This window comes from Lissotriton vulgaris, chromosome 4_1 (genome assembly GCF_964263255.1).
Source record: "Lissotriton vulgaris chromosome 4_1, aLisVul1.2, whole genome shotgun sequence".
In the NCBI taxonomy this organism is placed as follows: Eukaryota; Metazoa; Chordata; class Amphibia; order Caudata; family Salamandridae; genus Lissotriton; species Lissotriton vulgaris.
In genome coordinates this window covers 569,018,623-569,044,708 of record NC_141691.1, presented here as the reverse complement: position 1 = coordinate 569,044,708, position 26,086 = coordinate 569,018,623, and the positions used below count along the sequence as shown (strand labels likewise).

General features: G+C 45.7%; 1 protein-coding gene across 13 annotated transcripts in view; it reads left to right on the top strand.

Moving 5' to 3' along the window:
- The window catches only part of LRRFIP2 (LRR binding FLII interacting protein 2), a 415,348-nt gene that overhangs the window by 253,751 nt on the left and 135,511 nt on the right, over positions 1 to 26,086 (top strand). For 9 of the 13 annotated variants that reach the window (XM_086964762.1, XM_086964761.1, XM_086964759.1 and 6 more), the window contains one exon: positions 8,353 to 8,424. The exons of the other annotated variants lie outside the window; for them this stretch is intronic. In XM_086964762.1, the coding sequence (XP_086820888.1) occupies positions 8,353 to 8,424 (72 nt within the window). The remainder of the gene's footprint in view (positions 1 to 8,352; positions 8,425 to 26,086) is intronic. 13 annotated transcript variants of the gene reach the window in all.

Genomic DNA, 26,086 nt, shown 5'->3' with positions numbered 1-26,086 from the left:
CATGTTGGCTCACCAAGCCACGCTAATCAGTCATGACCTTGCTTCTCATGGGAACAGCCCAGCCCAAACTACCAAGTCAAGTCCTCTGCTGTTCGAAGTATACATCACAACTCTACCTTTTTACAGCGTTATCTAACAACTCAATTCCCTAAGATATAATTTGAATAACTTGTAAACAATAACAAACTTAACAAAGCTCCTTACACTGCTGGATAAAAACTGCTCAGAAGCATGGAAATTAAGCAGCTTAGTTTCATAATTTGTTAGTATTGGACTATAAAGGAGAACACCAAAAGAAAAAGGAGTAATGAAAATATAAGACCACAATGAGGCCCATTAGTTACTCTCAAACCAAACAGAGGGTAACTGTTCCAAATGTGGGCCCAATAGCCACCCACATCAAAGGAAAAGAGAAAACGAAAGAAGTGGTAACAAGAAAAAGAAAAACTCTAGGTCTAACCCACACAGACTAGGGGCAAGCACAAGTCATGTCTCTTGATGCCCTCCCACATCCCGTGGGATGTCATGCTTCATCATCGGGCGTTGCTCCTCATCCGGCCGGCTCTACAATGCCCTATGGGTCCCCCGAAGGGTCGCTTTAGTGGAGATCTTCTATTGATAATGCCATATGATGAGTGAAGGTGCGAGATAAAGGGTTCTGGAAGATAGGTGAGTGAGTAAGTGAATGTTAAAACTAGCTAAGGGATACCAAGAAGAATTAAGTTTAATACATAGGTTACCTTGCCAGGTTAAAAACCTGTAGGTTGTGTGTTACTGATGAAGCATAATGTGCCTTAGTAACGTTCTGTCAACATGTTTCGTGCTGTCTAAGTGGTCAGTAAGATCCCTGGCGCTTCTTCGGGATCAACGAATTGAGTGAAAGGACCGTGAGTGGGTCTAGAACCCTAATAAAAAGGAGGAACGGTCCACCCTTGTGTAAAAACTACAAGGTGGCTTCAGCTCTATTAAATGACTGCTCCTATTGGAACTTAATCTACTGTAATCAGTTGCCCCATAGACTAGCTAGTGTTCGCCCGCACCGTAACAGGGGTTGCTGTTGAGTGCATCGCCTGCCAGCACCTACTCCTTACACGCCTATCAGTTACTCCAAAGTGCAAAAAATTGAAAAGGGGTAGTGGTGAAGGCCAACAAAAAAATACCATGCCTCACCACCTACTGGCTCTAATGATAACAGCAGCACACAAGTTTAGGAAAGGCATAATAAATGCTAATCACACTATCACTACAAAAGAAAAAAATCTGCAATAAATAAAAAATGTATATTTTGTAAAGCATCATAAAATAAATTAACTTAATCTAATTACTACCTGAACACCTTTGTGGTTTAGCTTTTCTCTCTATAATCATTCTACTCAAGTTAACAGAATCCTCACATCTGAATAAGTTACCTTAAACAAGGAACAATGATTCTGAATATTAGTTTTTATGATCTATTTCCACTCACAAGCAACCATGACTCCCATCATAAGTTTTGTTTTTATATATTATTAGAACACTAGCTCAAATTTTCTTTTCAAAAAAGGACTCCAGGCAACTCTTTAAATATTTAGTTCTGAAAAATCCAAAATACCGGTCAATTCAATTATACATTTCTTTAGGGAAGAACAGGATCAGTTCCAGTCAAAGCCATCGATGTAACCTTAAGTTGTTTCTATGATTTCTATTTTTCAAGACCCTAGTCTGCTTTCTTGGATACTTAACCCATTTCTTAAATTAATTACATTTTCAACAGTATCCTGAATATAACTGGTATACTGCCTCACCCCCAACAAGTCCTTGTCCACATTTGACCATTTAAAATAAGTTTCTTTCTTAGTTTCTTCCACAAATAGCGGCTTCAGGCCTTTTCATCCAAAAGAATACCTTAAGTTAATTCAGATAGTTTTTCAGAGGGTTTTTTTTAAACAGGGGGAGGTAGTTTCAGAAGCTGTTTTGTTAGTAGTAGTTTAAGAGGCATTCCTTGAATCTGAGACCAAGCAGAACAAGCAGTGAGGCAAATGGCTCGACTATATTGCAACTTGGAGTCACATTTATGGCTAGTAGAATTCGACTCCTTTCTTTCCTGCTTTGAAAGAGTCCCCATCGATATTAGCTATAGCCACCTTTGCCAGTGTGCCTACAGAAGGACCCAATCTGTCTAATCCAAGCTTAGCCCAGAGTCAAGACCTCCTTTCCTTGTAGGGCTTGCTTCCCTTCCCTTTCATTGTCTTCTTGAGGTTTATGCTTCCTGAGGAGTTAAAATTTCAACACCCGACCTCTTTTTAAAGAAACTTTTCCAATTCTAGTGGATACCAGAATGCACCTTAGCAGAACTCCAATACAAGAGTAAGTATTTCAAGTTCTGCCACTGTATACTACAGAGCCCCTGCACTTGTGTTCGAGGCCCTCCTCCACCCGCAGGTTTTACCTGCACCTCATCCCTGGTGGTCCAGTGGACCTCTGTCTCCTTTCTTTCGCTCCGCTCTTTCTCTGTTTTAACTTGTTTTTCACTGATTTCAATCTCCCCCTTTTACTCTCCTTCTGTTTCTTTCCTCCGTTTTCACTCGTTTTTTACTGATCTCAATCTCCCCCTCTCACTCTCCTTCTGTGTCTGTCCCCCACTTTATTTGCACCTTTCACTGCCTCATTTCCACTCTTTCCGCTCTTTTCTGCCCGTTTTTCCCTGCCGATGCTGCCCCTGAAGCCCCCCCAGAACGACCAACGCTCCCGCCTCCCAGCTGTCCAGCCCTCCCCGACCCCTACGTAATGGTGGCAGCGGGCGCGCTTCGCAAGTCCGTCCACGACCAGCGCCAGGAACCCTGGACCTCCTTAACACCAGCGATACGACCCAGCAGCACTCCACGCTCTCAACCCAGGACGCAACAACAACTGCAACCAAGCATCACCAGCCGACACCCAGGGACCCTTCAGCTGTCACTGCTGCCGGCACACCTGCAGCACCGCCAAGACCACGGACCCGGCGCAACCCGACCACAACCCAACCGAAGACCTTCAGTGCATCCTGCTTAATGTCTGATGTCTCCACAAACACGCCACCGAAATCTGGGACCTCCTCTATAGCACCAACCGGGATGTAGCGTTATTCACCGAAAGATAGACAAACGCCACCTCGGGACCGGACATCGCCATCACCATTCCCCAAGGATACAAGATCTCCAGGAAGGACCGCCCCACCCACCGGGCAGGAGGAATCTCCATCGTCCATAAATCCACCCTCCGCCTGAGCACACTCCCTGACGAGCCCACAGACCTTATGGAACACCTTCACTTCAAGATACTGGCCAGCCCTACCACCACCCTCTGAGGAACCCTCATCTACCGACGCCCTGGCCCCGCAGACTTTTCTCTAACTCCATCACGGACATCATCTCCCCGCATGCCATCGCGTCCACCAACTACACCCTACTGGGAAACTTCAACTTCCACCTCGACAACCAACGGGACCCCAGCACCACATCCCTCCTGGACAACCTCCACAAATTTGGACTCCGCCAGATCGTGACCGAACCCAGGCACTCAGCAAGACACACCCACGACCCCCTCTTCACAACAGGTAACTCCATCACCTTCAGCCACACCACCGAACTCCCTTGGACAGACCATTGATGCGTCCACTTCACCTTCAGAACAGACACCTGCACCTGCTCCCACGAAGAAACTGGACCAGAATCACCGACGACCAGCTAACCTCATCATTCAACAACTCCACCCCAACCATCACGGAAAACGATGACCCCAACGCCGCAGCCCAAACCGTGCACAGATGGATCTACGAAATCGCATACACCATAGTCCCCCTCAAGAAAAACAACAACACCCACGCCAAGAAAGCCAGTTGGTTTACCACCTAACTTCGAGAGTCCAGACGCACTTGCCGCCGCCTTGAAAAGGCCTGCAGGAACACCGAATCCACAGAAGCCCACAACAACTTCGGAGCCGCCACCAACGCCCACAACCAACTCATCAGAAAAACGAGGAAAAAAGCGATTGAAGACAGAATCTCTACTTACAGACACAACAGCAAAGAACTCTTCAACATCATCAGGGAGTTCACCCAACCCACCAGCGAGTCCACCGATATCCCTCCTTTACATGACTTCTGCGTCAAACTCGGCACCTTTTTCCACCACAAAATCAAGAGCATCTACCACAACTTTGACAAAGACAACCAACACACTGAATCCTCACCAGCCACCCAGACACCCTGAAGCCACCGATCGACAACTGGACAGCCCCCACCACTGAAGACACACTGAAGACCATTAAGTCAATCCACTCCGGGGCCCCCACGGACCCCTGCCCGCACCACATTTTCAACCGAGCAGCCGACACCAACGCACCCATGCTCTGCCACACCATCAACCACTCCCTGGCAACCACCACGTTCCCCGACGACTGGAAATACGCTGATGTCAACCCCCTCCTGAAGAAACCCTCGGCGGACCCCACCGACTTAAAAACTACAGACCCATCTCCCTGCTCCCTTTCCAAGCCAAAGACATCGAGAAAGCCATCAACAGCCATCTCGCCACATTCATCGAAGAGCACAGCATCCTCGACTCCTCTCAATCCGGCTTCAGAAAAAACCACAGTACGGAAACCGCCTTTCTCGCTGCAACAGACAACATCCGCACCCTACTGGACAAAGGAGAAACAGCAGCCCTCATCCTCCTCAACCTCTCAGCGGCGTTCGACAGTCTCTCACAGCACCCTAATACGCAGACTCCATGACGCAGGGTCCAAGACTAGGCCCTCAACTGGATCTGCTCCTTCCTCTCCGGCAGAACGCAACGGGTCAGAATTCCCCCCTTTCCTCTCGGACCCTACACCTGCGGAGTTCCCCAGGGGTCCTCCCTCAAACCTAAACTCTTCAACGTCTACATGGCTCCGCTCGCCCCCATCGTCAGAACCCAAGGAATCAACATTGTGTCATACGCAGATGACATCCAACTCATCCTCTCCCTATCCAACAAACCCAATACCGCCAGACAACATTTTCGAGAAGGCATGGAAGCCGTCGCCAAATGGATAACAAACAGCTGCCTACAACTAAACACCAACAAAACAGAAGTACTCGTCATGGACCCAAACCCTGGAACGACACCTGATGGCCCTCCGCCCTCGGAGGCCCAGCCACCCCCACGGACCACGCTCGCACCCTGGGAATCATCCTGGACTCTGAGCTCAAAATGGACCGCCAGATCATCTCTGTCTTGTCCTCCTGCTTCCACACCCTCCGCCTCCTACGTAAGACCTTCAAATGGATCCCCCTCGAACACAGAAAGACAGTCACTCACGCCCTTGTCACCAGCAGACTCGACTATGGCAACGCACTCTACGCTGAAATAAAGACAAATCTCACCCGCAAACTACAAAACATCCAGAATGCCGCCATCCTCGACCTGCCAAGACACTGTCACATCTCCCAGCACCTGCGCACACTCCACTGGCTCCCTATCGAAGCTTGAGTCACCTTCAAGATGCTCACCCACGCCCACAAGGCCCTCCACTACACCGGACCAGCATACCTGAAAAGCTGAATCAAATTCCACGCACCCCAGAGGACCCTACGATCAGCCCAGCTCCCCTACGCCGTGGTTCCCCGCACCAGAAAGACCTGATTGAGAGGCCGCTCTTTCTCCTTCCTCGCGGCCCAAGTCTGGAACGCCCAATCCTCTCCACCTCAGACAGACATCGATCCCCATTTACGCAAGAAACCTCAAAACCAGGTTCTTCGACAGACCCCTCCTTGATGGACTGGAGCCTGCTAAACCCACCACCAGCACCAACACCACCTCCTCCCCCCAGCGACTTGAGACCCTTACGGGAGAGTAGTTGCGCTTAACAAACACCTGATTGATTGTTTGATAGGGTGCAGGTAGACACTAGGAAGACCTACCTCATGGCCACTGGAATCTGCCCGAGCAGGGTTTGTTAAGCTTTCTCTAAAGGCACTCAGACAATCAAAAAGCATCCGAGAGTTCAGGTGAATTTTTATTTTATTTATTTTTTTACTTCTGGCATGGTGCCATGCTGCCTCCTACAACCTTAAATTGGTTCTCGCCAGGCTGATTCGCATGTCTTTTGAGCCAATGGCATCTTGAAAATTGGCATTCCTTTCCTGGGAAAAACCATTTCTACTGGCTAGATCTGTGTAAACAAGCTTCTTGGCAGTTGCCCTAGTTTGTAACGTTTCAGAAGATCGGAGTCATCCCCAGGGCCTGGCCTTCTCTTTCATTTTGAAAGTATTGTTGACGTTTTACATGAACAAAGAAATGTCATTTATCACCTGTTTCCATGCCTCCTCAGCTGAAGAGACTTCCTATGTTTTGAAAGGTATGCAAGCACTGCACTCATATCTTCATAAGACCAAAGACTTGAAGTTTTCAGATCATCTTCTTGTGAGCTTTGCTGTCATAAGGCCCAACAAGTGCCTTCTAAACGTCTATGTTCAGAGGCGTAACCGGTTTCATCGCGCATTTGCAGTCTAGATGAAGCCAAAACTCATTCAATGCCAGAGCACTGGTGGTGCTTACCTGTCATGTTCCTGTTGAAGACCTTTACCAGGGTGCTCCCTTGGCTAACTCCTATCACTACCTTTTTCACTGTGGCATCTTACCTATGCTTAAGAAGCCCAATGGTACCTTGATCTTACACCTCCTGTCTTAAATGCTGTAGAATCGTCCCATAAGTTGTAAACTGCAACGACCTCAGATTCTGCTAATGTTAGTTTTATAGTGAATCTGTTATTCTCTGTCCTATGCTTTTAATCATTGTCTGAGCCTCTCTGCAGACCCTTCTATAATTATTCACAAATCACACACTGATTGTCTTATCTTTTTCTCATACAAGGGCACTAGTGAGTGCTTGCACACTTTCCAGAATAGGGTGCCTTGTGTGATAACCAAAAGTATATATGCAGTACTATCCTGCAAAACCTCTGTATTAAACAGCCAAATAGAACTGTTTGGTCAGACCAATAGTTCACAAGGATGTTCACAAGTTGATCTTTGCAAACTCTTAAGGACTGAGGGTAAGAGATTCACGTTAAGGTAAATATAGCGAGAGTTGCTCTGCCCAGAACTTCATTTTTTTATTACTTCCAATGCCTTGCATCATAATACTGATTCGGTATATTCACCGTCTTAAGTAGGCGCCCATTTGTTTTATTTCTTTGTACTTTTATCGTTGCTGCTTTTTGTAAATCTGAAATGGCTTTCTGATTGCTGAATGCTTTGTATTTGTTAATATTAGCAAAGTATTTGTACCTAGGCTCACTCTTTGAAGAAATCAACTGAAGTTGATTATATTTCTTAATTGATAGTCCGTTTGCCTTCACAAATGGCATTTTGAGGAGTAGCGAACAGGTTTGTTACCTTAGTTTTGATATTTAATTAATATTTTGTTTTGGAGGCACACATGCCCCAGATCTGAGCATAATGAGGATGGTGAGTAGTGTATCCGTAATAAGGGTTGACAGGGAGGAGCAGCGGAGTGCCTGAAGAACTAACGATGGCGATGCTGGTGAGGTGGATTTCTGTCTGGCGGCAAGTGTTGGCAAATTTTATATTGACTACCTCAAATTGCTCTACAAACATACTAAAGACAAATTCCAGATGCAGAGGCAACACCTGGTGCTGGCAGTGCTTTCAAAGTGATGCTTTTCTCAGGTGTAGGATCCACTTCCTCATATCGGTTTGACTTGTTATCCTTGTAATTTTTGTGACCGTAGGCCACATCCTTCAGGCCTACCCTTCACTGTTTGTTTCCACATTGCCTGCCCCATTATCCGGGGAATTGAAAAATGTCTTGTTGCTTGCCTTTCTTCCCTGCTATTATTCATGGACCTTGTCCTTTACCCACAGTATAGTCCAAAAGGTAGCTGCCAAAGAAATTCTATTTCATCCCTGCCTGATATTTCAAACCGTGTAACATGTGGACCAATGATATCCTTCTTTCTTATTTCCTCATTTTACAAACTGCTCTTTGCAAATTTCTCTTTTTTGCCTAAACTAGGAAGATGTGCATCTCAATGGACTTTACCTAAGTGATGCACATGTTCCAGTGTGTGGAAATATTTCTTAGTAGTTTACAAGCGGTATTATATGTTTTATGTCGTAGAAGAATTTAACAAATTGATTAGCTGTGTATTGTTTTAGTGTTATATGTCACATACCCCAAAAGATTTAATTTTATGTTGTAAAATAGATAAGCATGTTTTATAGTTTTCAGTGGCGGAGTTCTTAAAATCAGTGTTTTTTCATTCACAATTGTATTTATCTTCCTTTGTTTATTTGTTTTTTTAATTGGTTCATTCCCTATGCCCTACAGGATATCTATGATCTTAAGGACCAGATACAAGATGTAGAAGGGAGATACATGCAGGGACTTAAAGAACTAAAGGTATCAGGGCCCCATTCCTCATACTCCATCCCAAGCATGCATTCTGTCTATGCAAATATGGTTGATGGTAATTTCACCAGTTCTTCTAACTTTCTGAAAATTGCTTTACTAACTTTTTAAAAATTATCTGTAAAGCATGTGCTTGGCTTACAAAGTATTACTTGAGATGGCTCGCGTATATCGTGCAGTTTTTCATTTTTGTTTTCAAATTTAAATAAAGTACATTTTCCTCCAGGTGTTTACTCCTTTTTAATGTCACCTCAATGAACACAAGGGAATAACTGTTAAGATGACTCTCATGCATTGCCTCTTGCACTGTTTAAAAAAAATAATAATTAAGGTCGTCATATTAATTATTCCCTAATGGATGACAATACATTTTTAATAATTACCACCAAAGCCAGTTGGTGTCTGTTCTCATCACTTAAATTCCTTACATACATGATCTTAAGTCAATTACAGGACAGTCTGTCCTTTCAAGTACTAATTATGAGATTCATAGCTAGTATTTCTATAGCTTGCGTTAGGCGATGTGATTCTTATTGGGAAAATGTATGTTCTATGTTTCTGTCATGAAGTTAGCTTTTATGTGGTTCTCAGTCCGTTTGTAATGTTCCACTTAAGGATGCCAAATGTTTTCCCTGTCATGGAATAACTGCAGAATTCACTTGTGTTTGAATTTCCAAAATGTAAATCTATTTAGCGGAGAAGTGTTCTCAGCAGCAATAGATTACTATTCTATAGCCACATTCGAACATGGCTGCTCCATTGGAGGAGTGGTGGCCTTTCACACAGTAAGTAATCACTCTTTGTGGGAATTAAGTTGCTTAAGTAGGTTTTTTTTGTCAAACGTACGTTTATTAGCATTTTACATATACTGCGAAACAATTCAGACAGATGGCACACAGACAGATGGCTTACACAGCATGGCAGGATGAAGAGTCCAGGGTTGATACAGGCTACTAGAGAGATTTCCCCGCCTGTCCCCCCCCCCCCCCTCCTCCCTCAAAGGATCTACAAGAACAAGTACAGATTCCAAACGTATCCAGGCGGAGTAGTAGGCTTATCCTAAAAGGGAAGATATACCAATAACCCGTCTTTCTTTTGGTACAGGTTTCGTCTCTACGCCTTACAACTGGGAAGGTGTTCCCCTAGTGAAACCCCCTCCCCCCGAGATAGAACTCCCAAAGAATAACATATAGAAGAATAACATAATCCACCCCCCCCCGCCCCCCCTCCCTCCCAACCGAAAAACTGGTGGCGGTTACACAACTACAATGTTTTTCTGAATCCAATCGTGCACAGGTTGCTTAAAATTGAAAGAGATGCATTTTCCTGGTAGAGGCTGGACAAACTGCCAATGGTAATCCCGTTGTGAGGAAAGTAACCAGCAGGCCCCATCGGTATTCAAATATTTTATAAACATCTCGGAATATATCAGCCATCCTTGCAAGACACAGTAGTTTCCAGAGCCTAGAATGCCATAGTGAGATGGCGGGGGCCTCCCTCTTTTTCCAAGACACCGCTATTGCTACCTTCGCCGCCCCAATGCATGTCCACATAATGTCCTTATCATCCGTTGTTTGAAGTGTGAGAGAGGGGTCACGGAGACCCAGTAGAGTCTCTGCCATAGTGGCCGGAATAGGATATCCTAGCATATCTTTGATTTGCGCAAGGATTTCCTCCCAGAAGAGCCGTATGACAGGGCAGTCCCACCAAATATGTTGGAAGTCACCCAGTAGCCCACACCCTCTCCAACATGTGTCTAATGTGTTCGGGAATATTTTTTATAGAGTTTGGCAGGAAACTGGTACCAGTCCACCATTGTTTTAAGGTGGGTTCCCGTAGCGCTATAGAATGATTGAATTTCGTGATGTCCAACCAGAGCCCCATCAACTCCCTATCGTAAATGTTGTAATATTCCTTCCCACATGGTCATATAGCGTGGCCTCGGAGAATGTGCAGAGGTAAGTAGATACGTATATAAAAAGGAAATCACTCCTTTTCGTAGAGTCTATGCGCCCGATGTAGGAGCCCTAATACCGGTCGGAAACGGCAGATTTCGGCCGTTTCCGACCGGTATTAGGGTTTTCTAATGTTGGAGCATGCTTTACAGAATCGGTAAATACAGGCTCGGTAAAAATACCGATTCTGTACAAGCACATGTAGGTAGCATATCTTTGAGTGCCGCAGGCCTTTCAGATTCGGTATTTTACCACCCAATCCAATTGGGTGGTAAAATACCGAATCCATGTGTGCATGCACATCTGTGCATGCACACCTGTGCAATATGATACACAGACATGCCCTTAGGGCATGTCTGTGTGCCACATGGCACACAAGTCCGGAATTGGGGTGCCAGAGGGTGTCAAAGTGACACCCCCTGCTGCACCCATGCAAAAATCGGAATTTACCGAATCGGTAAATACCGATTCGGTATTCACCATTGATTCCTATGGGCTTCAAGGCCCATAGGAATCAATGGGGGATACCGATTCTGTATTTACCGAATCGGTAAATAACGAATCTTACAGATCTAAAAATCCCCACAGGAAATCCATTGGGGTCACACACCTCACTCCCGAACAGACTACATATAACCTCCTCTTCGGTCACAAAGGACTATCGACCTACTGTCCGCTTCTAAAAGAGCCAGGCTAGGGAGAGAGTAAAAAAGATTCCAACTCTGCCAAATTAACAGCATGCCGCTTACTGTAAATATTTCAACAACAAAAAAAAGACATTGATGTCTTCATCCAATGTTCAATGTCTTCCTGTTTTGGGGCATTTGATTTCTCTAATTACATTGCACGTAGCCTGCTCCAGGCCAAAAACTTCTCTGCAGAATCGCTTTCTTTGTAAACCTTCTGACCATAAGTTTAATGGTGCTCAACATTTCTAGTGTAAGAGTGTCGGAGAGATGCCTCCATTTTCCCAACATCTTCCAATGACGACCTGAGCTATTCTGCAGGAACCTATATATTCTTAGTTGACCTGGTCTTTCAAAGCAGCCTCATCATCTTGCAAAGCCTTATACTGAGCTATATCCCAAGAAATGATAAAGATGCAAAGGGAGGCTTTCATGGCATCCCAAATTATGCCAACTGAAGCTGATCCCTCATTCTAGTAAAACAAACCTCATCTTAATTCTACATGCCCCAACCCAATTTTCATCTTCTAAATAACATTTAATAAATACACATCGCACATTTCTAGTACCCACCTTCCTGGTATTCAATTCTAATTTCAAAGCGGATAAGCCATTAGGCAGCATATCCAAACTTTTAAAACCCTCTGTAGGTGAGATGAAACAGTAATCCAAATGGGCAGCTGTTTTAAACCTAGTTGAAAAACAAGTGTACTCTTTTTGGAAGGATTAAATACTTTCCATGAATCAATAAACCCCTAGGTCCTCCGAATTATTTCCAAGATGTTTGCCGTCTTGGGCTTCTACTGTGTCCTTTCACTGGAGGAGTAATCCAGGTCTAGCTGTTGTAAATAACTAATATCTCCCCCCTATAATCAATTCTATATACCAACTAGAGACAAAAGTAATTTACTAAGAGGGCCAGGATTGTCTTCAACCGGGGCGTAAAGGGATTGACCAGTGTGACTCATTATTAAGTAATTGCGCAGTCCACCCAACAGCACCTCCCATCCAAATCCTCTTGCCACTTATGGACCAGCAATTGAACATGTTTGCCAAAATATATATAGCGAAGCCTCTGTGGGCTGCTTCCACAGAAGTAAAACATCTAAACCCAGCCCAGGCTTAAAACATTTCAAACTTAGATATACTATTATGAGGATATGGGTCTGCCGCAGAAAAATCACTGTGGGTTTTTGATTCTTTATCCAAATTTCCACTGATTTCTTCATCTTAACATTGTTCAGTCCATTCACGTTAAGAGAACACCTTCACCATCCCTTACTGTTAAACTTTAAATAACTGTGAAAGAAAGTGAAAAAGTGACCAGCGTGCGGAATGCGATTTAGTGTAAAAACATGCACACATCTTACCACAAATAACATATTTGTCCATTTAAAGTGCAGTACACCTGTCATATGAAAGTGCATAACCTAACCATCCCATAACTCTTTGCCTGGTTTCCCATTGCAGTGCAGCCAGCCCTGTATCCCTTCGGACCATTGACATTTTTTGTTTCCATGCTGATAATGGCAAAAATATCCAAACCTGAACACTGAACCTCTATTTTGACCATGCACCTCCTCACCCCTAGACAACCCCCAGTGCATGGCATCCCCTATCCTGGCAGGAGGTACACCTTTCCGCCCACCAGGGTCCCCCTTTCCCTGCCAATTTGCAATCAACACCTTGATGCTGTGTTTCTTCAGGCCAGCTTCAACCAACCTACCCTCCCACCCCACCTTGCCACCTACTCAGCAAGTCAGTCAAAATCATGAGAACAGCTAAAAAAAAAATGGAAAAAGCCCCCACTTTCCTTATACTATTTTAGAAACACTTGAGAAAAAGAAGCTGTAGTAAACACGTTACTTAGTATAAGCCATCTCCTATGGGGTAAAAACTTAGAAAAATATAGTGTACATCACAATGTAAAATAACCATAATAAATAATAAAGAAGTCTCTTTTCTACAAAAATATAATCAGTTTTAGTTATATTTTTTTTATATTTTGTAATTTGTATTATATATACTTTTTTTATACAGTTCTAAGTGCTTCAGGATATTGTTGATATTTCATATACATAAAATCAACAATATTCACAAAAAAGAGAGAACAAAAGAGGACATAAACTATTATCAAATGACAATATGAATATTAAGGACTTATGAAGTAGGCAAAGCGGTGGGTTGGAACACTACGAGCGTTTCGGCTCCTGCCTTCATCAGGAGTCCGTCATTTGCAATAATACATTTAAAGACAACACTCTTTCCAAAGCCAGTACACTTGGTGCTAAAGCCGTTCACGTCGATCAGAGATCTGAAGGGAGGGAGGGCCGGGCTTATGATAAATGCAGTATGTTTTAACAAGGTAGTGGTTCAACGAAGGGAGACCAAGGAACTTGAACTATATCTGTGTTGATGTTCAACACTGATTTGTGTCTAAATCCTGCACAGAGATAACAACAGGATCGATGGCTCTCGGGGTGACTCGCTTTATATAGTAGGACACAGGATGGATGCCACCGTCCTAAGAATCGACTTTCAAATAAGTCCCAGCGTTGCAATCTAATGACTTCCCGATACTGGTAACAGTCACATGGCTCAATACGGGGGTCTGCTTATCCAAATGTTTTAGAAACATACATCCAAATACATTTTCACCACCCTGTTTAATTACTGCCAGAAACGACTGCGCCTTTCTTATCTGATCAAAAAACATGAAAGCAACCCTGAAACAGTCCGTGTAGCTCAGCCATTTTTACAAACACACAGGAGAATGCAAAGGAAAAACGACTTTTTCCTTCTCATTGACTTCACTTTTGTATTCATTTTTCTCTTCATTCTTTTCTTCCTAATTTTTTTGATTTGCTTTGCCTGAATTTGTTTTCATATTTTTCTTCATTCATCTTCATTTTACTAGTGATTTTCTCCTCATCTGATTTATGTTCTTCTTTGCCCTGTTCCTCATCTTGTCCTACACCCACCCCTTCCCATTAGGGTATCCTGTCTAGCTTGAGAGCCTATCACGAATGCAAGCCCATTTTCGGCGTCCTGACCTGTGTTCCCCTATGTTTAGGTCAAGCCTAGACAGCGTTTGCGCTGTAAGGATGATCTTTTGTATGTAGTTTGTGGGATTGGATTCCCCCCATCATCTGCCCATCACTTGACATTTGTGCAATCCCTTGTCTTTTATAATTCCTTCTTTCTTGTGGGTAATTCCTCTTCCTGGTCCCTCATTTTTGGAACTCATTCACTCCCTTGTGGCATTGTAACAGCATGAGACCTAACTGTGCTAACAGGGGGCTGTATGCGATACAACAACTTAGGCTTATCTTCATCTACAGGCTCACGCAGTATTAAGTTTATGACGCATTGGGTAGTCTGATAATGTGCGGCATGGCTAAACGCTTATAAGGTCCCAAACGCATGGCCTTTTGGTTATGCCAATGCTTGTTGATATTGACTATGACGCCCAATTGGAGAGATAGCAGGTCTCCCCTTGAACTATTTTGAGTGCCTCATTTGTTAGCTGCCACCAGAGGGTGGAAGCACCATTTGATACTGGAACTTTGACTTGTTCTTAAGAATCCTAAAACTATCATTCTACTTTTGGATAGTGGGTCTCTATGCTTGAAATATATCTTTGTCGTTTGTACCATGTGTGGTGGTTTATCGGCGGCTTCAGCTCAAATTACTCCTCTTGCAGCCAGGTTCATTGAGAAACCAGTACAAAGGACAGACTAACCCTAGTTTACTGTATACATAATAACATTCCATCCAGACGTTTAGTTCCATTTGCCATGAACTGTAAGCGATGCAGTAGTAAATGAGCAATTACTTCGAGGTTTCAGAGGACAGCCAAAAGCTAATCAACCTGTCCCAACATGTAAGTTAAGACCTGTTCTGGGGGGGCAGAGTTTCCAACTATGCCCTTTCTGCTTTTTTGCCCTCTGTTTTTCCCTTTTCTGCTTGTTTCTCCCCTCTTCGTGCTGTTTCCATTCTCATGCCACCCAGCTCCATGCTCTTCCCCCAGGCCCTACCTAATGGAGGCCGCAGCGTGACCCCTTTGAACAGGTCCTCGTGCCAGCTTCCGTTGCGACAGCTCTCTTGTCCAGCTTGCCCGCAGTCTGCTACACACTGCTGTCTGTCTACCTGCTGCCCTCTGTTTGATCCTCCTTTGCTCTTTTCTTGCTCTGTTTGGCCTTTCTGCTAATTTTTTCTGCCCTCCTTTTTGCCTTTTCTGCTTGTTTTCTGTCCTATATTCTGCCTTTCCTACTCGTTTTTCCGACCTCTGTTTTGCCCTCTTCTGTAGTAGGGGTTCTCTGTTATAGTCATAATCTGTGAATAGTCCTGCCCATGTGCGGGGGCCCCGAAGCAATCGAAATAGTCTCTTAAGTCGTCTTCTTCTGCAGTCCTGCATAGACACTTAAGAGAAAATGAAATACAAATTATGCAGCCTGATATTAACGAGGCTACATTGGCCAGCACTTCATCCTGAAGTGAAAAGGGATAGCCAAATAATATAGAAATTTACCGATTTTTACAGAGTTTCACACACAGAGAAACTCCCCTTCACAAAAATCCTTTATAATGAGGAAGGGTTGGGCAGACAAGCCCCATAGGCTGCCATTATGTGTCTGGAAAAGGGATACCGTGCCTTTTAGTAACCCTCCAGAGACCCTCGGTATCCCATGATGCACAGCCAAAGGCAAGTTACTTTCAGTTATTTTTTCCGGCTCCTGCTAGCAGGACCCTGGAGCATTGAGCTCTACCTTTATTGGTATTACTTCCATTTTTTGAGCTTTTTTGATCTAATTAGTGTTTCATTCGACGTCTGGGTCCTTTATCTTCCATTTGCTGCTTTTCTGAGCTGCTAGGCCACCTCTTTCTGTCAATGCCAGCTTTATTCGACAAGTGCCCTAAATGCGGTAGGAAGAAGGCCAAGTCATACCCACACAGAGTATGCATAACCCGTCTCCCATCAACACATGTTCCTGATTCCTGTGATATTTGTCAATCTTTCTCCAGGAGGACCCTGCGTGACAGGGAGAAGATCAGTCTTCAAGGCCTGCAGCAGAGAAGACATCAGGATGCAGGTGGGGCCTCTGGGCATGGAGGGAATCTGTCTTCTTCCTCTGCCCATGCATCGGCCTCTGGTGGGCTCCCCAGTCAAGAGAAGGCCCAGAAACGGCACCGGTCCAGGTCGACGTCGATGGCTACAACGTCAGTCAAGCGGTATGACTACTATATGCTCCCCGTCGACCCAGGGCTCTGGGTCGAAGCGACGTCGAGACCTCGGACGAGGTCGACGTCGAGGACTTCACAGACGACGTCGACACACCATCGTCGTCGTGCTGAGTCCCGAAGACATCGGCGCTCGCCATAGAGGCGACTCCGCCGTTCGCTGTCAACGTCGAGGAGATTATCGATGTCGAGGAGAAGATCGATGTCGAGGAGAAGATCGATGTCGAGGAGAAGATCGATGTCGAGGAGAAGATCGATGTCGAGGAGAAGATCGATGTCGAGGAAAAGATCTATGTCAAGGAGAAGATCGATGTCGAGGAGAAGATCGATGTCGAGGAGAAGATCGATGTCGAGGAGAAGATCGATGTCGAGGAGAAGATCGATGTCGAGGAGAAGATCGACGTCGAGGAGGAGAAGTTCGACGTCGAGGAGGAGAAGTTCGACGTCGAGGAGGAGAAGTTCGACGTCGAGGAGGAGAAGTTCGACGTCGAGGAGGAGAAGTTCGACGTCGAGGAGGAGAAGTTCGACGTCGAGGAGGAAAAGTTCGACGTCGAGGAGGAAAAGTTCGACGTCGAGGAGGAAAAGTTCGACGTCGAGGAGGAAAAGTTCGACGTCGAGGAGGAAAAGTTCGACGTCGAGGAGGAAAAGTTCGACGTCGAGGAGGAAAAGTTCGACGTCGAGGAGGAGAAGTTCGACGTCGAGGAGGAGAAGTTCGACGCCAAGGAAGTAGACGCCCAGAACAGTGTCTAGTGGAAGTCCATCCTCTGTGGGTAGCAATTCCACATCAGAGTACCCGTCACGGCGGCGCCGGCGCTCTTCATCAGGGAAGTCGACCTCCAGAGCACCCTCCCTGAGGCATGCTCGTAGGAAGAGGAGAGTAATTCGGTCTCCGGACTCTGACTACTCCAGGACCTACTCACCTTCACGGCCTAGGACACCTACGCCTCCTCATCCTCCTCTTCCGCAAATACCTCTACCGCCGCCTCCTCCTCCACCACCACTTCCTCCTCCTCCACCTCCGCCACCTCCTCCTCTGCCTCCACAACCGAGGCCTTTGATTCCGGCTCAGACTCCGCCTCTTCCACAACTGCCTGTGAGGGTGGTTCTGGCGGCGCCCAGGAGGCCAAGATCCCGGGGGAGTCACCGCTCTCGCAGTGGGCGCAGATCTTTGACCAGATCACAACATCGTCGTCGGAGAGAGAGGTCACGGTCCAGGTACACAGTCTCTTCCAGTGATGGGAGGTATTCACCTACTTTGTCAGACTCTCCTCCTACGAGAGTTTCACCAGTGGGTGACATTGTTACATTTCAGGACGTGTTGCTGAGGGGAGCAGCGAAACTGGGGATAGCACTGACGGTGCCTACCCCGTCCACCTCTGTCATCTTCGAAACGCTACAGCGTAGGCACCTCTCGTCCATTACTACCTTTGGTGCCAGGGTTGGAGGAACCAGCCATGGAGCTGTTCCTGACGCCAGCTTTGGTGAAGTCTGCTCCATCTCAACTTCAGAAGAAGTACAGGCCCCCGGATTCATATCCGGCATTTCTGAGAACAGATCCTGCACCGGGTTCGGTCATTGTGACAGCGGCCAGGAAGCAACATTCTACTGCTCCTTCGTCTACGGTCCCTCCGACAAGGAGAGCTGTCAAATGGATTCGGCGGAAAGGAAGGTCTGCAGTACAGCAGCCACTTCCATGAAAGCATCAAGTTCAACTGTACTTTTGGGTCGTTATGACCGGTCGCTATGGGAGTCACTCCCAACAATTTATTGAACTCCTCCCAAGGGACAGAAGGGAAGATTTTCAAGAAATCTTGAATGAACGCATGATGGTTTCCAATCAAATCAACGCGGCTGCAGACACCTCGCTCCTGGCGGCTCATGGGTATTGCCACGGGGTGAACTTGAGACGCCATTCCTGGTTGCCACTTACCTCCCTGAAACCGGAGGCGCAACAGCGGATTGCCAACTTGCCCTTTTCGGAGTCCACCCTCTTCAGGACCCATGTGGACGAAGAAATGGCCCGCATGAAGGCGGAAGTTGAAACGCCGAAGGCTGTGGGCTTGGAAAAGGCGAAGGAACAGCGGAAGTCCATACCAAAGGCGCCACTCCTCCCAACGATTCCAGCGAGGGCAGGGTCGCCAAGCTGGACAACAGCAACAGCAGCAGCAGCAACAATACCAGAGGCAGCCCTTCCAGAAGCATCAGAGGGGCGGAGGCAACCAGCAATCCGCATCAGGGAATAAGGCTTGGCTGGGTCTAAGCCCTGAGGGATTACTTCCCCCTCTTCTGTTACCCACTCCAGTAGGGGGGGGGAAGCATTCAGAATTACCCGGCAGAGTGGAGAAAAATTACTCAGGACAAGTGGGTGCTGAATATTGCAATGGATACAGTCTACGTTTTCTAAGCCCTCCTCCAGGTATCCCACCTGTTCGCTCGCAGTACCTGTTGCGCGAACTTCAAGCGGAGGCCGATACCCTGTTAAGAAAAAGGGCGATAGAAGGCGTCCCCTCTGTCTCAAAGGGGAAAGGGTCTATACTCAAGGTTCTTTCTTGTGCGCAAAAAGGACAAAAACGAGTTCAGGCCCATTCTGGATTTGCGACAAGCAAACAAATGGATTCGCAGGGTGAAATTTTGCATGCTGTCCTTGCACCAGATTTATCCTCGGCTGTGTCAAGAAGACTGGCTTTGTGCAATAGATCTGCAGGATGCGTACTTCCATGTGCTCATTACACAGAAACATCGAAATTTCCTGCGTTTCCTAGTCTGCAACAACAACTATCAGTATACCGTACTTCCGTTTGGTCTCAAGTCTGCACCCAGGACGTTTTTGAAATGCATGGCGGTGGTGACAGTGCACCTGAGGAAGAACAAGGTGTTTGTCTACCCGTACCTGGACTACTGGTTATTCAAAGCCTTCACCTTCCAGGAAGTGCAATTGCATTTTAACAGGTCGGCTGTTCTGTTGAACCAACTGGGTCTGCACATCAACATGTCCAAGTCTGTCCTGACTCCTGTTAAGTGTCTGCAGTATTTGGGAGCCTCCATCGATACTCTGAGTAAGCTTGTGTCCTTCGGAGGAGCGACGCTTATCGATCCGTCTGAAGGCTCAGACTCTCATGTCCGTTCCTTCAACGACGGTGAGGACATTGTCATCTGTCCTGGGGTCAATGGCTTCTTGCATCTTCCTCACACCACATGCACGTCTCCACATGAGACCGCTGCAGGAATGTCTGGAGGATTAATGGCACCAGAAAAGAGGGAGCTGGGAGGACAGTCTCACACTCAGGTGGAGTCCACATATCATATCTATTTTCTGGAACTCAGGGCTGTTCATTTGGCGCTGAAAGCCTTTCATCCGTCCTTCCGGACCAACTCCCTACTTGTACAGACGGACAGTACGACCACAATGTATTACCTCAACAAGCATGGGGGCTTGAGGTCGCGCACACTGTCTCAGGAAGCGCAAGCGATCTGGCACTGGCTGTTAGCCAGAGAACTGACGATAAAGGCTACCAATCTTGCAGGTGTGCAGAATGCTCAGGCGGACGCACTCAGCAGGCTCATTCAGGAAAACCACGAGTGGGTCATAAACGACGAGGTGCTAGGAAACATCTTCGCAAGATGGGGCACTCCAGAAATAGATCTTTTCGCCACCGCCGGAAACGGCAAATGCTTAGACTTCGCCTCCAGGTTTTACCAACCGGGGACTCTGGGGAAAGCACTATGGGTCAGCTAGACGAACAGCTTTTTATACGTTTTACCGCCCATTCCCCTGATTCCAGCAGTGCTCATCAAGCTGTCTCAATCCAGAGCGCGAATGATCCTCATTGCTCCGGAGTGGCCGAGACAGTGGTGGTTCACAGACCTACTCCACCGGTCTCTCCAACCCCATCTGCGGCTTCCAAGTCGGCCGGACCTTCTAACGAAGTTCGGGGGGCTGGTGGTGCACCCCAACCTCTCATCGTTGAGTTTGGCGGCATGGCTCCTGAGATAGTACAGTATGGACATTTGACCTTGCCTGATAACTTAATGGAAATTCTCAAGGAGGCTAAGAGACCATCCACCAGGACCTCCTATGCCTACAAGTGAAAAAGGTTCTGCATTTGGTGCACGTCCAAGAATGCTTACCCTACCTCCTGCAAGGAAGATGTCATCCTTCCATACCTCCTGCAATTAGCGAAATCTGGCCTTAATTTTCATTCTATTAAGGTTCACCTCGCAGCATTAACTGCGTATAGGAAATGCCCTTCACAAACATCCTTTTTCCAGATACCAGTAATTAAAGATTTTTTGGAGGGTTTGATGAAGGTATTTCCCCCCGTTAGGCGTCCTTCGCATTTGTGGGAGCTGAATGTGGTGCTGTCAAGGTTGACGAAGGACTCTTTTGAGCCTATTCATAAGGCTTTGCTACAGCATTTGTCCGGGATGGCAGCTTTCCTTGTGGCTATAAGATCGGCTCGCAGGGTGAGTGAGATTCAGGCTCTGTTTTGACAGGAGCCCTATACTGTATTTCATGCTTCCAAGGTTGTCATGAGGACTCACCCTAAGTTAGTCCCTAAAGTGATATCTGATTTTCATGTCAACCAGACGATCACGTTACCTACATTTTTTCATCATCCTTCCTCTCTGGCGGAGACGTCCCTTCATTCACTTGATGTGAAGCGGGTGTTGAAATTTTACTTGGATAAGACCAAAGACATTCGTAGGTCAGATGAGTTGTTTGTGAATTACGGTTCAGTCAGGACTGGCCTTGCCACCTCCAAACAGTCCATATCTAGGTGGATTGTGTCCTGTATACAACCGTTACCGGAAGGCTGACAATACTCTAGGGGGTAAACCTAAGGCTTATTCGATTAGGGGCAAGGCGGCTACTGCGGCTTTGCTACGTAACGTTCCCATTGCAGACATCTGTAGGACGGCTACGTGGAAGTCATTGCACACATTTGTTAAGCATTACTGCCTGGATTCTGATGCCAACAGATGCGCAAGCTGGGCAGGCTTCGCTGAGGAATTTATTTGCTCAGTAAGGATTTTTTCTTTTAGTTTTCTTCGACCGCTGGATTTGGTTGTTGGGATGGACTTGTCATTCTATTCACAGATTATGACTATACACAGAGATCCCCTACTACAGAAGGAGTAGTTTCTTACCTGTAACTCCAGTTCTGTAGTAGGGGTATCTCTGGTATAGTCATAAGCGACCCTCCCTCCTCCCCGGTGGAAGAAATATTTTTCCTTGATGCTACAGGCCTGGCTTTAAGAGTCCTTCGAAAAGAACTGAAAGTAACTTGCCTTTGGCTGTGCATCGTGGGATACCGAGGGTCTCTGGAGGGTTCCTTAAAGGCACGGTATCCCTTTTCCAGACACATAATGGCAGCCTATAGGGCTTGTCTGTCCAACCCTTCCTCTCTCATGATAAAGGATTTTTGTGAAGGGTAGTATCTCTGTGTGTGAAACTCTGTAAAATGGGTACATTTCTAGATTATTTGGCTATCCTTTTTCACTTCAGGATGAAGTGCTGGCCAATGTAGACTTGTTAATATCAGGCTGCATTATTTGTCTTTCATTCTCTTAAGTGTCTATGCAGGACTGCAGAAGAAGACAACTTAAGAGACTATTTTGATTGCTCTGGGGTCCCTGGCACAGATTATGACTATAACCGAGATACCCCTACTACAGAACTAGAGTTACAGGTAAGAAACTACCCCTTCCGCTCTGCTATGCTGCTCATTTTTCTGCTGTTTTGCGTTTTCTGCTCGTTTATCTGCCCTGTGTTTTTCCTTTCTGCTCGTTTTTCTGCCCTCCGTTTTGCCCTTTCAGCCACTCGTTTTTCAGCCCTCCATTTTGCCTTTTCTGCACCACTCTTTTTCTGCCCTCCGTTTTGCCTTTTCTGCTCATTTCTTCCCTTGCATGTTTCTTCCCTCTTCCTGCTGTTGCTCAAGACCTGGCTTTTGACTGAGACTTCGCACCCTAGTGCCCAGATTACGAACGGCCAGAACCTTCCCATCCCCGTAGTGACATTGCTTTGTTCTACAAATGCTGATTGATTGATGTTTTCTGTATAAACTACACTGAGACGGGTTCATTGATTAGGTAATTAGCTGGAAGAACGCTCAAAGTTCTCCAGTTAGCTTTGTTGTAAACACCAGAACCTATTCAAATGTGCAATTGGACTCTTGCCTCACTCTTTGTTCTGCTTTTAATTAAAAAAACACACTAGAATGCTGCAGTGAGGTATTATAAACTCTTATTCAGTTAGTTTTGGACCAGCACCCAGAAGTTAGTTTTCCTGATTTGTGCTCAGTATATTGCAATTGATTTGAACTCTGTGTGTTGTGGTGGACAGAATGCATCACTCTGCTCTTACCACACAGAACATTGTCACTTTACTGCCCTTTGTACAGAGCTATCTAGATCTCTTTAAAATACAACAGTTACCTACTCTGTTTATAGGCAAACTACTTTTTGACCCAAACAAATCTCTAATAATTTGTAAATATTTGGGAATGGTATGAATATTTGAAGCAATAGAAAATATACTTACTGGAAGATAATGACGCTGGAAGAGTGTGAGGGGTTGCGTTGGGGTGACAGGGGGGGAGGGGGGGGAGTCACATAGCCAGAGACTTTAATGAGTGATCTCATAGAAGGTTTTATTTTTAGATAAGCTGTTTCGTGGGTACTCCAGGTTGTCCGGTGGGGCGGGATGTTAGGCACGTCTTTGGAAACCGGCACCCCAAAAGAAGAAAAGAAAAAGGGATTTAGGGAGACGTCCGGTTTGAAAATGAACAGGGCCGGGAGTGAGGGAAACCAAGTGCACAAGTGACAGAGCTTTATACAGGTTTGTGAGACGTTGGTTTAGTGCTTGTGAAGGGGAATGGTAGTAGACTATACAAAATATATAGCTGGGCTTAGTTATTTGGTAGGTTGGTAGCGCCGCCCCACCCAACCCGATACTGTGCCCTGTACCTTGTTAAGCCACGCTCCTCCCGTGGGAGCGTGGCGGGGAGAAACGCAGAACCGTTGGCCTCCTGGCTTGTCGCGGCCATCTCCGGTCTGTCGTGCACGGTCCTCTTTGTTCGTAGTCTTCGGTCCCTCTTCACTTCTCAGCTCACCGTCTCCTTAGTCTACCTCCGGGGAATCGCCATACGGCGTCTTCCTGGTTCGTCCCTCCTTTTGTGACGCTCCCGCGATGACTTCTTCGAGGGGAGGAGTCTCTTCACCTTGGAATCCCCAGTTAAAGGCGCCATGGTCGTTTTCTATCGCAGCGTCCCACCCACCCGATTCACCTGGCCAGTCCTCGAATGCAGAAGGGGTGGGCTGCTGCTGAGAGGGGATAGAAGCTGGTAAAAGCGTAACAGCCGACCACCAATCGTGATCATTGTCCTGTCCATTGGAAGGGCAGTCTACCCCGTCACATCGAGTCTAAGGTGGATGCACGAATGTTTGTTTCTTACTGTTAGACTTCACAGCCTCTTGTATAGTTACAACTCCTGTTTATATAAACTCACCATGCCTGGACATGGAAAGAGCCTAAATGCTACCTCTGAAGGATAGCCGCACTCTAGCTAGTGTACCTGTTGGGAATGTAAACAGGTCTTTGTGGTAGTGCTTATTGCGCTTTCCTACAATCCATAATAGATTAGCTCACTGTTGTGTGGCTGTCTAGAATCAGTGCTGCCTTGTGCTGCAAATAGAAAATATTGTTATTTAACATAAATGTTATATCTTTCAGCCGTTGCATCCCTAATTGGTCTATCCCGTCAGCTTTTTCTTTCCTTGGATTGAAAGCATTGATTTACGTTGGACATTTTTCAAATTAACTTTATCCATTTTTATCTTTAGATTTGTTTCCCTAAGGTCCACATATATTCCTAAATCTGCCTTGATAATAATGGCTTTGTATATAGGTAAAATTACCTCTAAGCTTCTTTTAATGCAAAAAATACCTGCCTGGAAACCTGTCCCATAGCAATGTATGCCCTTATTGAACACTTTACTCATTTGGTACTCTGGTCTGATCGAGGGAGTGTGAACCAGATCTTTTTTTGACTAAGTGCTCTTCAGGGCACGGAACCTTGTCTGCCACTGACCTATCTACTGTGCAGTGTTGCCCACCTCACTTTGTAATGCCATGTCCCTCCTCTACATATAGTCCTACTCCATTTGAATCATTAATTTGTAAAACATTTCACCTCTTGTTCTCTAAATAATAAACAACATTCAGCCAATACAAAAGTTTGTTGAATGATGCTTATCGGCCCATTCTGCTACACTACACTTTCTGTGGTTATATGGAAGTGAATCACCAGGCAGAATCACAATACTGAAATGCTCTTCCCCGAACAGAGAACAAGCATTTGCAATGCAGTAGGTCGCGCATTAGTGAAAGTTTGACCTATTGGCTTTGCAAATAATAATGCAACGCCAGTAGCTCAAACTTTCAGTAATGGGAGACCGATTGCTTTGAAAATGCTTGTCATTCTCTATCGATAGTATTGAATTTACCATCAATTTTACTGCTGTCTGGGGTAATATAGATCACCCTTGTTGGTATTTTTGATATTCTTCTGTCATGTATGTTTCCCTATAAGAACTCTCCTATACTGATGTATACCACTCTACGAACCTGTTTTAAAATGTCAATAAAATGTTACTGAAATTAAACACCTGCTCCACCAAAGATTCAAAGGTTTTACAAGGCGGCAGTGAGTGTGCGCAATGACAAAGCAAAAATGCATAGCATGTACTATGCGGGCGCAAAAGGGGGAGAGGATAACATTCGAGCAAGAATACTTGTTAAGGCACATACTATACAGATGCATGAGTTTGTTTTGAAGATGTGGTTAAGTGGCTATATTGTCGTCTATTTAACCAGAAGCGCTAAATTATAATCCTGGCATCCCCCTTTGGATTACTGTGTCAGTGTGAGCTTGGACTAGTTAACTAACTACCCACGCACCTTATCATTGTAAAAAAAAAAGTGTTTTCCTTTAGAGACAACAGTCTGTGCGCAAGGGTATTAGTAGATATTAACAAAATTTCTAATAACTAAAACAACATTCAAAATATAGGTACCAACACCGACTGAAAAATTATGACGACAATCGAACAACCAAAGAAAAACTTGCAACTTCCTATGATGGTGGTACTCAATTGATAAAAAGCACAGATCAAATACAAAAATTCCAGTGTGTGTGTGTGTGTGTGTGTGTGTGTGTGTGTGTGTGTGTGTGTGTGTGTGTGTGTGTGTGTGTGTGTGTGTGTGTGTGTGTGTGTGTGTGTGTGTGTGTGTGTGTGTGTGTGTGTGTGTGTGTGTGTGTGTGTGTGTGTGTGTGTGTGTGTGTGTGTGTGTGTGTGTGTGTGTGTGTGTGTGTGTGTGTGTGTGTGTGTGTGTGTGTGTGTGTGTGTGTGTGTGTGTGTGTGTGTGTGTGTGTGTGTGTGTGTGTGTGTGTGTGTGTGTGTGTGTGTGTGTGTGTGTGTGTGTGTGTGTGTGTACGCGTGTGTGTGTACGCACGCACAGATCAAATACAAACATTCCACTGTGTGTGTTGGGGGGGGGGGGTTACTTGATTATTCTGTTGCAGAAAATCATGCATTTGCCGAACACAGGTCACGGAAGCTTTACAGACCATAAAACGCTGATGCTGAGATTTGTTTGGGCTGAAGTTCTTCCAACACTCTTAGGCAGAGGAGAGACAGTGTGCTGTCATATACTTAAAAGAGAAGTCTAAAAATAAGTTTAAGGAAAGAGGGGCTCCCGTGTTCAGCCCT